Source organism: Lithobates pipiens, unplaced genomic scaffold (assembly GCF_037356315.1).
Source record: "Lithobates pipiens isolate NorthernLeopardFrog02 unplaced genomic scaffold, aLitPip1_a1.2 Scaffold_17, whole genome shotgun sequence".
In the NCBI taxonomy this organism is placed as follows: domain Eukaryota; kingdom Metazoa; phylum Chordata; class Amphibia; order Anura; family Ranidae; genus Lithobates; species Lithobates pipiens.
Window position 1 is genome coordinate 8677089 of NW_027507755.1, and position 15725 is coordinate 8692813.

The following is a 15725-nucleotide window of genomic DNA, read 5'->3' on the forward strand; positions in this document are numbered from 1 at the left end:
AACAACTGACATTGGTTCTAATCTCTCCCCAATCTGTTCAAAACTGAAAGAAAATGTTTGGGCTGGAGTTGTGCTTTAAACAAAAACTGCTAATGCTGTGTGAAGCTCTGAACCTTGCAAAAAGGTTGGTTTTCCATTCGCAAGTTTCAGTATCCAGTGGCAGAACCTGCTACTCCTAATATTAGTCTCTCAGCTAATATGCTCACTTGTAAGTGGCACATTCAGTGAATTATGCCAGGATTCAATCAGTCTTCTGGCTCAGGTTTCCAAGCTTCTATTGGCTCTCTGGGGAACAATCCATTCATAAAAGTATCTCTAAAATTCAAAGCCTACCGTTACTAACAAAAAAATATAAAAATAAAAAAATCACTCACTTGCATATCTGTTCATAACCTTGGGATGTTATCAGGACTTTCACACTGGACTCGTACACATCATTGATACTCGACCAGTGAGCTTGTATCTGGGGGTCCTCAATCCTGCTGGCCAGGCTGTCGATGGTGCGTGCAGTTCTAGAAACAAAAACGAGATTTACAAAAGGATCAATTCAATTCACATAATGTTTTGTCTTTTTTTTTTTTTTTTAAATTGTATTTTTATTGAAAATATAAAGATAACAATGACAAAGTGTTGGCATAAATGCACAGATAAACAGTAAGTCCATCAAATAGAACAAATCAGAAACAGCGAGGGGGGAGGGAGGAGAGGGGAGGGAGGAGAGGGGAGGGAAGAAAGAGGAGGGGGGGGGGGGGGGGTAGGATATTTCAGCACATTCTGTATATCCTCACATTAATTAACAATTATTTGTGGTACAAAACAGCAATCGTCACAATCAAATAGGCATAGGACAGTGAGCAGGAAATGTGGAAACTTCATTCCTTTAGAAGGGCATGGAACAGTGTGAACATGCAATTTGAGCCTTAAACTCAGCGTAGGAGGTCCAAACTCAGAAGACTATATTAAGTAGCAGTATATAGTTTAGAGCGATACCACAGATCCCAAATCATTGAGAACTTAGGCATAGTGTCTTGGACTATGGCTGTAAGCTTTTCCATACGGCCGATATGTTCTAGGTTCTGCAAGACTTGGGGGAAAGTGGGCGGGGTACGTGATAGCCACCGTGTAGGGATAGCTCTCTTAGCTGCTAACAAAATAAAGGTGGCAAGCTTCTGAGCATGTCTAGAGAGTCCAGGAATCGGCAACCCTAGTAAGAAATACAGAGGGTCTAATGGGAGGGAAATCTCCAACAAGTCTTGGACGAAGGATTGTATTGTAATCCAAAATGTAATGTTTTGTCTTTAATTGTGCAAAGAAATAAGCTTTTAGTTGGTGCAGCTGTATCATTGCATGTCCTGCCAAAATTTCAGTAAAACGCCTGCATTACCATATTCAATGTGCATGTAAACCCAAACCGTGTACAACGTGCAGCAAGTGAGAGGCAACACGTAAAGACCTTTTCCAGACATCCAGTGACTACCTAGCTTCACGTGCTCCGGTACCTTCTGTATTGTACTGTAATTGTGTTGTCCCCCCATACATTGTAAAGCGCTGCGTAAACTGTTGGCGCTATATAAATTGTGTATAATAATGTGCTGCACTGAAATCTAAAGCAGTCTCATCAGCCCTGCCCTAATCCCCTCTGAATAACAAACAACTCCAACCCAAGTTATTTAGATGGAGAGTGGGAGGTGTTCTGTAGTTCTAACATGACCTAGGACAACAATGCTCCCCTTACTCAAGGACAGGAAGTGTGATACTCCAGGATGAAAATGATACCAAGTGGAAATTAAGTTATAAAAAAAATAAATAAATAAAATAATACATAAAATAAAATGCAGCCACCACATACTATATTTTTGTTCCTGGGTTTAGATACACTTTAAATCTATCAAATAAAAACTATGGTGTTAACGCCAGTGTGCCTCATTCTGAAGATGCTTTTTTGAGGCACTGCACCAAACAAGTCCCCAAAAACCGGCCTGCAATGTGAGCCCACTGCCAGGGCTGGGCTCAGCCCTTCCTTCTCTGAGCTGACCGCTCAGCTGTCTGCAAATTGCCAGCTCCCATCTCTCTCCACAGTTACTCGGCTGCTGATGATATCCTGCTCGTCAGTCCTGCCTACTTAAGCCGTCCATCCCAGAGGATCTCTGCCTTCTCCTTAGGCCTCTTTCACATGGCCGATCCGTTCAGGTACACCTGTCAGTTTTTCAGGCGGACCTGAACGGATGCTCTACAGAGGTCTATGGGGCGTAGGATGTCAGCGGTGACATGTCCGCTGAAATCTGACCTGCTCCGATCTGAAGAAGTATGACGGAGGAAAAACCTACTTTTCCATCTGTTATCGGATTGGATGACGACGGACTCTGCGGTCTGTCGTCATCCGATCTCCCATAGGGGAGAGCGGCGCTCTGACGGGTCCGTCCCTACACAGTGTGCAGAGACGGACCTGTCATCTTCCTGCTCAGCGGGGATCAATGGAACGATCTCCTCTGAGCAAGCGGATATCTTAAACAAGTGGGATTCAACTGTACTTCTGTCTCGGTGTGATTTCATGGTTTGACACCCACCTTTTTTTCCCAGCATGCACAGGTTTCACTCCCAGGAGCGTTCAGTGTGCATTTTTCTGATAATTGAATGAATATATGCTTCCCTAACACTATACTAGCATGCGACCAAGGAGTCAAAGAATGGCAGCATCTAAGGCTTTTCATCCAGGTAATTTTGCTTTGCAATAGATCTATAAAGTAGATCTAAACCCAAATCTTTTTTAGTTAATAAAAACGAACAGGGTTTTTATTGAAAAGGATAACTAAACCTTCATTTAAAAACACGAATGTCATACTTACGCCCTCTGTGCAGTTGGTTTTTCACAGAGTGGCCTGATCCTCCTCTTCTGGGGTCCCTCAGCAGTTCTCCTGCTCTTCTCGAGTGCCCCATTGGAGAAGCACTCTTCCTCAGGGCGCTCGTGCGGGTGCGACCCTGTATCCTGCGTCTATTGACACAAACAGCAGGACTCTGTCATGCCCCCGGCTCCCACATCATTGGATTTGATTGACAGCAGCGGGAGCCAATGGCTGCGTTGCTATCAATCTATTCAATCAGGACCCAAGACAATGACTGGAAGCATAGAATGTATTAAGGTGAAAAACCCAGGAGGGTTTACAACCCCTTTAAATTGCTAGCTTATACAAAATAAAAACACGTTTTGGCATTAGCTATATACACCTTAAAGGGCTAAAAACAGGACTTGCTGCATTATTAGTGTGACCACTAACCTGCGCCTGAGGAAAATGTGTTTTGCTTGTTTGATTATTTTCTCCAGCAGTCCCTCGCTCTGCTGCATGAGGCTTATTTCATTCTTATCGAAGGCTTGGGGACCGGCAAGACGCATCCTCTTGTGTCCAAATGGAGCGCTGGCCGGATGTGGCATCACAATATTACTCAAAGTTTGTTTGTGAAACTAAAAAACAAAAAACAAAAAAAACACGGTAGGTTATGCCTCCTTCATTTACCACCTGCCAAAATGTGCAATGGATTGCTAAATACACGCAAGGAGACTTCAGCCAATACTGCCCTTGGTAAAGGGCGCAAAAAGGACTTTCCAGCTGGAGAAATGACTTATGGTTAAGTACCATTTTAGCAAGCTTGTAAGTAAATTCCTTCTGCAGCTGATACCATTTAACCACTTTAACAGCTCCGGAAGGTTTACCCCTCCTCCTCTTACTGACCTAGCAATTGGTTTGCGATAGGGCACAGAGTTATTTTAACTGACAATCACGAGGTCATGCGACGCGGTACCTAAGTAAAATTGATGTCCTTTTTTTCCCCACAAATAGAGCTTTCTTTTGGTGGTATTTGATCACCTCTGTGGTTTTTATTTTTTGGCCTATAAACAAAAATAGAGCGACAATTTTGAAAAAAACACGCATTATTTTTTTTCTTTTTGTTATAATAAAAATATCCCCCAAATATATATATATATAAAAAAATTCCCTCAGTTTAGGCCGATACATATTCTTCTACATATTTTTGGTAAAAAAAAAAAAATAAAAAAAATATTTTTTACTTTCTGCTATATAACACACCCAATAAAAAAAAATCGAATTTCTTCATCAATTTAGAGGTATTCTGCTGTATATTTTTGGTAAAATAAATAAATAAATAAATCCCAATAAGCGTATTTTGATTGGTTTGCACAAAAGTTATAGTGCCTACAAACTATGGGATAGATTTATGGAATGTATTATTTTTTACTAGTGATGGCGGTGATCAGCGATTTTTAGTGAGACTGTGATATTGCAGCATGCAAATCTGACACTTTTTGGGGACCAGTGACATCAATGCAGTGATCAGTGCAAAAAAAAAAAAAAAAAAAGTCACTGTACTGATGACACTGGCAGAAAGGGGTAAACATCAGGGGCAATCAAAGGGTTGAAAGTGTTCCCTGGGGGGGGGATGCTTTGACTGTTGGAAAACAGAAATCCATGTTCCTGCTTAGCAGAAACACAGGATCTCCATCTTCCCCTCTGACAGAACAGCGATCTGCCTTGTTTATATAGGCAGACCACCATTCTGTCAGCCTCTGGATTGAGCGGAGGGTCCCAGTGGGGCGGTCCTTAAGCAGTTAAACAAGGCAAACAGGACCTGTATGAAATCTGGTATGGCATTCTAATACGAGCTAAAAAAGTATACTTGTTCTGAGTCTGTAAAAAAAAAAAAAAAAATTGAGATATAGAGATATATATATATATATATATATATATATATATATATATATATATATATATATATATATATATATATATAATCTCAGTTGGCTCACCTCTCTAACAATCTGGTGCAGGTTGTGTTCCAAGACGTAAAGGTGATCTTCAGGGCTCGTCTTTTCAGAAGATAATTTCTGAGACTTCTTGTCATTTGTTGAGTGGCAGAAGGAGATAGACAGCTGGAGTCCTGTAGGAAGACGACAGTCAGATGACCAATGAGTATAAAAAAAAATATTCGGCAGTTTGGTGCTACGATTTACATTTTATAATGCTAGATTTGCCAAAATATTTTTACAGCTACTCTCTACAGCAGGGGTCTCCAAAACTTCCTAAAAAAAAAAAAACAGCCAGTTTGCTGCCCTTGAGACAGGAATAGGTACATTCTGTTGGATTGCTCCCATCACCGCTATCGGCAGTGTCTAAAGGCCAATGATTAAAGAGGAAGTAAACCCTGTTTAGTTTACTTCCTCTTTCATTCCCTGCAAAGGTAAAGCATAATGGACTACTATGCATCACATAGTAGTCCATTATGTGTCACTTACCTGACACAGGAGCCAGCGAAGTCACCGCTGTCCCCTGTAGTCTGCCGCATCCATCTTCTCGGTGGGTCTCGCCACTTCTCCGCTGTCATTCGGCGAAGCCGCGATGATGTCACTCCCGCGCATGCGCACGGGAGCCGCCACTCGCATGCGCCGTAGACAGCGGTGCCCGTCTTTCAGCAAATATCCCCTAAAGTGTGTAGGTTTAGGAGATATATCTTGGACCTACAGGTAAGCCTTAATCTAGGCTTACCTGTAGGTTAAAGTGTGTTGTAAGGGTTTACAACCACTTTAAGACGGAATTGCACCCAGGATTACTTTAGGGCGGCTACACTTAAAGCAAGATTTTTGACAAATGGATAGAACAAGGGAGTTTTAGATACCCTCATACAGTAGGTGGGGGGTAGGAATCGCCAACAATGGATTACTGATGGCCCCCCAGGAGAGGAGAACATCGGGTGATTTTGGCACAGCCTTCCTCACTACCTATTCAAGCCACCTTTGGCTAATTAAAAAAAAAAAAAAAAAAAAAAAAAAGCATTTGCCAGTTTTTAAAAAATGACCGTGTTTTGGGCCCTCAGTTACCCAACCAACCGCAGGTTAATTTTAGGGGAGCACCCAGCTTGAGGAATATGGTGGCACAGAATGTTTTAGATCCCCCAACTAGACCCACATTGTTTTGGTGATCTGAAAGGTCATCTATGAGGGAGGTTTAAAGCATGCAGGATTAACCAAATAAGAGGCAGGAGGGTCACGGAATTTACCTCAGGTTGTACAGGTGCCACCTTCATTTAGTTAAATATCCATTGATGTTAGACAGCTTTCACACTGCCGTGCCCATAGCGTTGGCGGTTTTACCGTTGGCTTTGCAGCTCATTTTAGCCACTAACGGGGTACTTTTACCCCCGCTAGCAGCCGAGAAAGGATTAAAAATGCCCGCAATAGCGGTATAGCCGCGTTGCCCCATTGATTTCAATGGGGAGCAGCAGTGGAGGAGCGGTAAACACACCGCTCCAAAGAAGCTGCTGGCAGGACTTTTCCGGATGTCCTGCCAGTGCACCGCTCAAGTGTGAAAGACCTCGGGGCTTCACATTGGAGAGACAGGAGCAGTTCTTTCAGGGCGCTTTGCAGGTGCTATTTTTAGAGTTGTAGCGTCTGCAAAGTGGTCTAAAACCAACTATCTACAAAACAAAATTAATAAAAATCCATGTAAAAAACAAAAAGGTACAATACTTACCTATCCTGCCACCCGTGCCTTGGATCTAGGTCAGCTTCCAAGTGTCAGATGTTTAGTCCCCCACTGCGTGTTGTGGTTCAGTCCAATGACTGCTACGTCACTACTGTTTCCTATATTAATATAGGGACTAGTCGCAGTGGTTCTCAACTCCTGTCCTCAGGACCCACTAACAGGCCAGATTTTAAGAATTACCTTGTAGACTACAATACTGCAAAAAGCTGAGCATCAAAAGATATCACCTGTGATGTATTTCAGTTATCTTGCAAACCTGGCCTGGTAGTGGGCCCTGAGGACAGGAGTTGAGAACCACTGGACTAGTAGATGGAACCACAGGGCAGAGCAGGGGACAGTTACCTGGTAGTGCCATGTGTCTAGGATGCCAAAGATTCTTTAAAGTATTATTAAACCATCAGTAACACATTGAGAGCAACATAAAAACATTCCCCAGTAAACTTTTTGTTAAAATGTTTAACTCAGCACTTGCATCTTTCAATGCTGTTGGCTTCTGCTCTCTCAGTCGGCTTCCTTGAACGTTCAGTTTTCACAGGAAAGAGTTAACAGTGGACAGGGCTGTCTCCAAGAGAGAACGCACACACAGCCCTGAAGTGCCCGGTCATCCTAGTATACAGGGCTGTGTGTTTCTATTGATGCACACATTGTAATGAGACTTAACTATCTCCTGCAAACAAGGGTGGCTGCACAGGCTGTTGCTTACCTCTAACTTTACAGGTTTTTTTTTGTTGCAACAGTCGCTTCAAGGCTCCATGAATGGTGTGATTTTGATCCAACTTTATATTCTATGAATCAAAGTTGCATCAAAAGTCACGCCAAAGTAGTGCAGGCACCTTTTCAAAGTCTCTGTGACTTTAAAAGCATTTATTAAACCAGCACTTCATGTCCCTGCTGTGTGATGTATGAAAGTCTCCTGTTCTCTTTGTATTGCTTCCTGTGCGTGAAATCCCTTGTGTTCCTGCCAGTCCCTGTGCTTTACTATTAAAAACAGACCACATTAAGCAGGAGAGCACACTGGTCAGTTCTCTAGCTTTACTGGGAACTCAGTCAGCTCTCCTTCAATGATCAGACTTGTCCTGACACTCCTTTGCTGCACAGCCATTCACTGGGAAGCTCAGTGTGATATTGCTTCTCCTTCTCCAGCTCTTATGAAGCTGGGAACAGAGGGAATCTGATCACTTCTAAAAAAAACAAAAAACAAACAAAAAATAAATAAAAAAAGGTATTTATACACAAAATATTTTGCCTTTCATTTCTATTTTAAAATGAATGGGTTGTTTTACAAAGGTAAACCTTTACAATCACTTTAATCCCTTGGCGCTGGCCGCACACAAAATATACGGCGTCTCAGTGGCCGGTCCTTGGTGCAGAGAAGCTGCATATATGCATGAATTGCGGTCAATACAGCTGTGCCGAGAGCGCACACCCTGCACACTCCCGGCACGGTTGCCAGTGCCCAACCGGTTTTTCGGATCACGCGACAGCCAATCACGGTGGTCACGTGATCTTAAGCTCTGCCTCCCGGCACCCTAAACATCGCAAAGATGATTTGAATGGGTGCCATTGAAAAGAATGGTGTGCGATTTGTCATGTGACTTTAATGTCCTAAGTTACATGACAAATTGCACAAGTGAGTGAAGACAATGTACATGTTAAAGGCTGATTTATTGAAAACACTAATGGTACGTAAAATACATATACCCTGAACAGGAGCAGAATATGACTCGGTCCTCAGAAACACACGCTGCATACAAAAATCAAGCCTCAGTCACATGCTAGCAGCATAGAGCGGCAAAGAACAGGCTGTGCACATTGGAAGATGGATGGGAGACCTCTACAAAAGATACCAAGGAAACGGCATAATGGGGGAAGGCCGCTAACTGTGCCACTGTCTACGCCAGGGAACTTCCAAACAAACCAGTCCTATTAAATATTAGGGCTTTAGCTTTATACACAAAAACCTGCCCAACGGGAGACAGAACATTTTATATTTGTAAAAGGACAAAGGAGGACGTGTTTAACAAGGTAAGAAAGATGTTTTATAACACTGCAGATAACACCACCACTGGTAAATTTAAAGCTGTACTGCAGGCACAATATAAGTATATATATATATATATAAAGTATATAAGTATATATATATATATATAAAGTATATAAGTATATATATATATATAAGTATATATATATATAAGTATATATATATATATAAGTATATATATATATAAGTATATATATATATATATATATATATATATATATATATATATATATATAAATATATAATATATATATATATATATATATATATATATATATATATATATATATATATATATATATATATATATATATATATATATATATATATATATATATATATATATATAAATAAAATAGGATTTTTAAAGCAGCTTACCTGTAAAATCCTTTTATTGAGAGTACATCACAGGACACAGAGCCTTTGGTAATTACTAAGTGGGTTAGTCAGTCACCATTAGGTGATTGGACACTGGCAACCCCAATTACAAGGCGAGTTCCTCCCCTATAAAACCCCTCCCATATGGTGAGTACCTCTGTTTTATAAAAAAAAAGCAATAAGTATCCCAACGTATAATTCCGAAGAGGTGTGGGAGCTCTGTGTCCCGTGATGTACTACCAAGAAAAGGATTTTACAGGTAAGCGGTTTTAAAAATCCTATTTTCTTGTTCACACATTACGGAACACAGAGCCTTTGATAATTACTAAGTGGGATATCCCAGAGCAATGCCCAAATTTGAGGGGAGGGAGACACAGATCAGAAACAGACCGCCATTGGATGGGAGGACCTCTACTGCTGCCTGCAGCACTCGGTGCCCGAAGGCGGCATGCTCATGCCCCCTTACATCCACCTGATAGAATCTAGTGAATGTATGGACCGAAGACCAAGTTGCAGCCTTGCAGATCTGAGCCATGGAGGCCTGGTGATGCACTGCCCAAAAAGCACTAACTGCTGTAGTCGAGTGCGCTTTAACCTGAAAAAAGGAGGAATTTTATTTTTCAAACCATAAACCTAAATAATAACCTGTCGAATCCATCTAGAGATAGTGGACTTCGACGCTGCCTGGCCCTTTTTGGGGCCTTCTGGCAGTATAGACAAATCAGTCTTTCGTATCTGAGCTGTTGATTGCAGATAGATTTTGACTGCTCTTACAACATCAGACTGCTGATCTGGAAAAAAAAAAAAGAAGAAAAAGAAAGAAAAAAAAAAAAAAAAAAAAAAAGAAGGACGGTAGGACCATATCTCGATTCAGATGGAATCCTGAAACCACTTTAGGCAAAAAGGTCGGGTGAGGACGAAACACCACCCCGTCTTCGTGAAAAATCGAATATGGCTACATCCAATATGGCTCCAGAGTGGATAGGACTGGACTCGAGAACCCACAGGTCTTCAGGATGTGGGTCTCAACAGCCAATACAGACTTCTTAAGGCAGGATGGAATATTGGGCCCTGTGAGAGTAGATCTGGGCATAGTGGAAGAAGACAAGGTCTTCCCTCTGCCATCTTTACGATTTCTGCATACCAAGGTCGCCTGGGCCAAGCCGGGGCCACCAGAATTACCGGCTTCCCTTTTGACAAAATGAAGGAATCGCGGGAGAAGCGGAACTGGAGGGAACGCATAGATCAGAAAGTGCTGATCCCACGGAATCACTAAGGCATCTGATCCTTGTGCCAGCGGATCCCTTGTTCTTTACACAAAGTTGTCCAGTTTCTTGTTTAACCTGGAAGCCAACAGTTCTACATCCGGGGTACCCCCTTTCTGACATATGGCCCGAAATATGTTGGGGTGTAGAGACCATTCTCCTGGACACAGCTGCTGGCAGTTCAGGAAATCCACCTGGCAATTTTCTACCCCTGGAATGAATACCGCAGACAGGCAGGGAACATGCCTTTCTGCCCAAGCAAAAATGTGATTCACCTCCTTCTGGGCATCCCTTGGTGATTGATTTAGGCCACTGCTGTAGCGTTGTATGACTGTATCCGGATAGGACAGCCTTGCAACCTTTAATTCCAGGCCCCGAGGGCCAGGCGAATTGCCTGAATCTCTAGAATGTTGATAGGCAAGAGCCCTTTGGCTTTGGACCATCTTCCCTGGGAAGAGGCTTCTTCCAGAACTGCTCCCCAGCCTACAAGGCTGGCATCTGTAGTTATATTCTTCCAAGTAACTGGAACAAAGGATTCTCCTTTCAGTAGATTCTCGGTTAGTAACCACCAATTGAGGCTCTGACGTACCTATGGTGACAAGCACATTGGAAGATCGAAGGCTTGAACTCTCTTCTTCCAGGCAGATAGGATGCTGCTCTGTAAAGGTCTTGAGTTAAACTGGGCGTAAGGAACAGCCTTGAATGAGGTTACCATTTTCCCTAATAACCTCATACATAGTCGAATGGAAGGATTTTTCCTTGTTTTGACTACTCGGACCAAATCCTTTATGGTTTTGGCTTTTGACTTGGGTAAGAATACTCTGCTTTGGACTGTGTCTATGACCATGCCCAAATATTCCAGCTTTTTAGGGGCTGTAAGGAGGATTTTTCTAGATTGAGGACCCAGCCTAGGTACTCTAAATACTTTGCTGTGCTGAGCACATTGTGGTCTAAGCGTGCTACGGACTGTTCTACAAGTAGCAAATTGTCCAGATAAGCTGTTACTGCTATGCCTTGAGCCCTTAGCTTTGCCAGGGGCAGGGCTACAACTTTCGTTAACACCTGAGATGCAGTAGCAAGACTGAAAGGATAGGGCCACAAACTGGAAGTGATGCTGCTCCACCGCAAACCTTAGAAACATTTGGTGAGTGGGAAATATTGGCACATGTAAATATGCATCTTTGATGTCTATCTATGCCAGAAATTCTCCTCCCTGAAGGGTGGAAACCATTGAGCGGATTGACTCCATGCGGAAAGAACGAATATTTAGGAACTGAGTCAGGTCTTTTAGATCCAACATCCCCGTTTGGTTTTGGAACCGTAAAGAGGTTAGAATAGAACCCAAGCCTTGCTCTTCTGGGGCTACATCTATAATCACCCCTTGTTATAACAGGCTAAGGCCAAAAGCAAGGGCTTCCTTTTTTCTGGATCTTTGGAAACTCCAGCTTGTAGCCCAGAGACACCGTGGAGGTTACCCATTAGTCCTGAACCTCTTATCGCCAGGTGTCTGCAAAACCGCAGCAGCCTTCCCCCCACTCAGCCGAGCCGGGGCGCCTCTTCATAAGGAGGCTTTGGGGTTCTGCTTAACAGATCTTGGACCCAAAGACTTTCTGCCCTTGGACCTTTCCCCTAGTATTGGACTGGGGAGGCCGTCGCCACTGCCTGGAGGTCGAGGCTCCAGGGGCTGGGGAAAGAGAACATCTAAATGAGGGACGTTTACTTTTCCTCTTAACCGGCAACAAAGTGGTCTGGCCCCCGGTAATCCTCTGGATATATTTGTCCAAATCATCCCCAAACAAGCGTTCCCCATGAAATGGGAATCCAGTCAAAAATCTTTTGCATGAAGCCTCAGCTGGCCAATGCTTAAGCCAAAAGGACCTGCACATGTGTACCAGCAGGAGAGTAAGAAGGGATGGTTGCTGAACAGAATCCATAATGGCATTAACCGCAAAACTTAAGGCCTTAGGAAGGTCTGCTTAAACCTCGACCTGTTCAGTGAGGAGGAGATTAACCACCTGCTTCATTTGTTCCTTTAGGAATTGGCACATGCCAACTGCTGCGACTGCAGGTTGGACCACAGCACCAGACATAGAAAAGGAGGCTTTAAATAAAGACTCCAGCTTTTTGTCAGTTGGATCTTTGAACCCCTGAGCATTTTCAACAGGGCAGGTCAGGCTTTTATTCACACAGGAAACAGCTGCATCAATTGCTGGCACCCCTCATTTCTTGGTGATTTTTTTCCGCTACCGGATAAAGAAAGGAAAACTTCTTAGGAGGAGAAAATAGCTTATCTGGGTGAACCCAGTCCTCACACAGCCTGTGGGGATTTCCGGGATCCCAAGGAGGAAACAGAGGATATGGCAGCTCCGGCAGAGGGCAATTTGTATGTGGCACGCACCAACTCAGTACAATATTGCACCTGCACCTTGAGGTGCCGAGAGGAAGAAGAGAGCTTCTCCTCATCCCCTGAATCATCCGACTGCTCCTGATCCCCATCCCCAAATAGGCAGGGATCTATCCCACTTTCTGCTACTCTTTAAGGAAGTTGTGATTAAAAGTAGCAATCCTTCCTTCTCAACTATCCAATGCAGCTTTCATAGTGTCTTCAGTGACATACACAGGGGCTGCAGCATTGGGAGAGGCTGACTCATCCTGTGAGGCTGCCTTCTGTCTTTCAGGGGGGATAGAATACTGCAGGCAGGCATGTCCAGAACCCCTAGATCTAGGCGGTGACTTCTTAGTGCCTCTTTTACCTGCCCATGAAGCCCTCTTACCGGGAGACATAGTACTAAGCTGCAAAAGCAGAGGTACTAGTATAGATACAATCACTGTTGTGCCTTAGTCTTACAATATAATCATTAGTTTAGTCTGCACAACCTGATGCTGAGCAGGTGTCTTGAGTATGTCTGGATCCGAATTCACTGAGATGCTTACTGCCCACAATTCTGTGTTCCACCACTTACAGGGGCTCCCAGTGTCCTGGGCTTTAAACATTGCCGCCTGCACACTCATACGCCGTGACGCACCCCTCTGCGTGCGTAGGACCATCATGGCGGCGGACGGGGGCGAGAAAGGAGACCTTTGGGGGGTTATATGGGATCCCCCTTTCAGTTTATGTCGCAGAGCCTGCAGCGGAGGTGAGCAACTTCACAGACCAGCTTCACTGAGTGTGTATCCTGGAAGGCATGTAAGTAAACACCAGGTATGTCTCTTACCCCCCCTCTAGTGGCGGAAACCAGGTAAGACATGAAATCTACTCGTAGAAGATAATCCTTAAAGAGGAAGTAAACCCTGATGGGTTTACTTCCTCTTTTTTTCCCTGCAAAGGTAAAGCATAATGGACTACTATGCATCGCATAGTAGCTCATTATGTGTCACTTACCTGACACAGGAGCCAGCGATGTTACCGCTGTCCCCTGTAGTCCGCCGCATCCATCTTGCTGGTGGCGTCTCGCAGCTCCGACGAATGACAGCGGCGAAGCCGCGATGACGTCACTCCCGCGCATGCGCACGGGAGTCACGTCTCGCAGCTCCGCCGCTGCCATACGGCGAAGCCGCGATGACGTCACTCCCGCGCATGCACACGGGAGTCGACAAATTAGGCAGATCCATTCTTGGACTTGCCGCATTTAGTGCGCCTGCGCGCCGCTGTCTACGGCGCATGCGCCGTAGACAGCGGTGCCCATTTTCGGGCAAATATCTCCTAAACCATATAGGTTTAGGAGATATTGCTTGGACCTACAGGTAAGCCTTAATCTAGGCTTACCTGTAGGTCAAAGTGGTTTGAAAGGGTTTACTTCCCCTTTAAGGTAAATACCTAGAATGGTCTTCACTTACCTTATCCCCGCTGCAGGAAACTGCTGAGAACAGACAGATCCAACCTTCACCAATCACAGTGGGTAATGTTGTGCCAAACTTTAGGGTTCTGGGTTCCTACTTACAGGATCCTCTTCCCTGGACCTGTAGAAGACTCTGCCAGAAAAAAAACTTTTCTTGCAACTTTTAATTTGTGCCCCAAAGTGCTGGATCCCAGAGCCTAGTCCTTAACCACTTTCAGACCGGACCAATTTGCTGGTCAAAGACCAGACCACTTTTTGCGATTCGGCACTGCGCCGCTTTAACGGACAATTGCGCGGTCGTGCGACGTGGCTCCCAAACAAAATTGACGTCCTTTTTTTCCCACAAATAGAGCTTTCTTTTGGTGGTATTTGATCACCCCTGCGGTTTTTATTTTTTGCGCTATAAACAAAAATAGAGCGACAATTTTGAAAAAAACGCATTATTTTTTACTTTTTGTTATAATAAATATCCCCCAAAAATATATAAAAAAACATTTTTTTCCCTCAATTTAGGCCGATACGTATTCTTCTACATATTTTTGGTAAAAAAAAATCGCAATAAGCGATTATTGATTGGTTTGCGCAAAAGTTATAGCGTTTACAAAATAGGGATAGTTTTATAGCATTTTTATTAATTTTTTATTATTTTTTTTTTTACTAGTAATGGCGGCGATCTGCGATTTTTATTGTGACTGCGACATTGTCGGGGACCCATCGGACATTTTTGACACATTTTTGGGACCATTGTCATTTATACAGTAATCACTGCTATATAAATGCAGTGATTCCTGTGTAAATGACACTGGCAGTGAAAGGGTTAACCAGTGGGTGGCAGTGTAGGGGTTAAGTGTTCCTAGGGGTGTGTTACTAACTGTGGGGGGGTTGGGCTTTCATTTAGTGTACACTGATCTCTGCTCCAATCACATGGAGCAGAGATCAGCGTCACTAGTTGCTAGGCAGAATGGGAAAATGTTGTTTATACAGCATTTCCTCCATTCGGCCGCTCCGTGAGACGATCGCGGGGATGCCCGCGGCGATCGAGTCCGCGGGTCCCGCGACCGGACTCACGGGGGTCCCGACCAGCGCGGGAGCGCGCTGCCGGCGGCGCGCTCCCGATGGCACGGCGGCAACGAATATTGGACGTACATGTACGCCAATATGCCTGCCCGTGCCATGCTGTCGACGTACATCGTCGTGCGCTGGTCGGGAAGTGGTTAAAGAGACACTACAGGCAAAAACCTAATTTCTTCTTTCACGAGGCCCGGGTACCATCCATCTTAGGCGTATTTATTGGCCCGAGGTTTGGATCTGGTTGTATAGCTCCAAGGCCCCTACAAAGACCAAACGGAGCTCTCTTAGCACATCTTTAATGTGACCAACCACCTTAGACACTGGCGAAAAAACTGAGGTACACTCCATATGGAAGGGGTTATATAGGGGGAGGAACTCGCCATGTAATTAGGGTTGCCAGTGTCCAATCACCTGAGGGTGACTAACCCACTTAGTAATCATCAAAGCCTCTTTGTCCCATGATGCACGAACAAGAATTATTAAAATATATATATATATACACACACACACATATATACATACATATATACATATATATATATATATATATATATATATATATATATATAGATATATA

At 43.7% G+C, this 15725-nt stretch overlaps 1 protein-coding gene across 1 annotated transcript in view; it reads right to left on the reverse strand.

Annotated features, from left to right (window-relative positions):
- MED17 (mediator complex subunit 17) overlaps window positions 1–15725 on the reverse strand; it is a gene marked incomplete at its 5' end in the record, with an annotated part of 40679 nt that overhangs the window by 11747 nt on the left and 13207 nt on the right. The window contains 3 exon segments of the mRNA XM_077484982.1: window positions 375–512; window positions 3276–3460; window positions 4823–4953. Of these exon segments, the coding sequence (XP_077341108.1) occupies window positions 375–512; window positions 3276–3460; window positions 4823–4953 (454 nt within the window).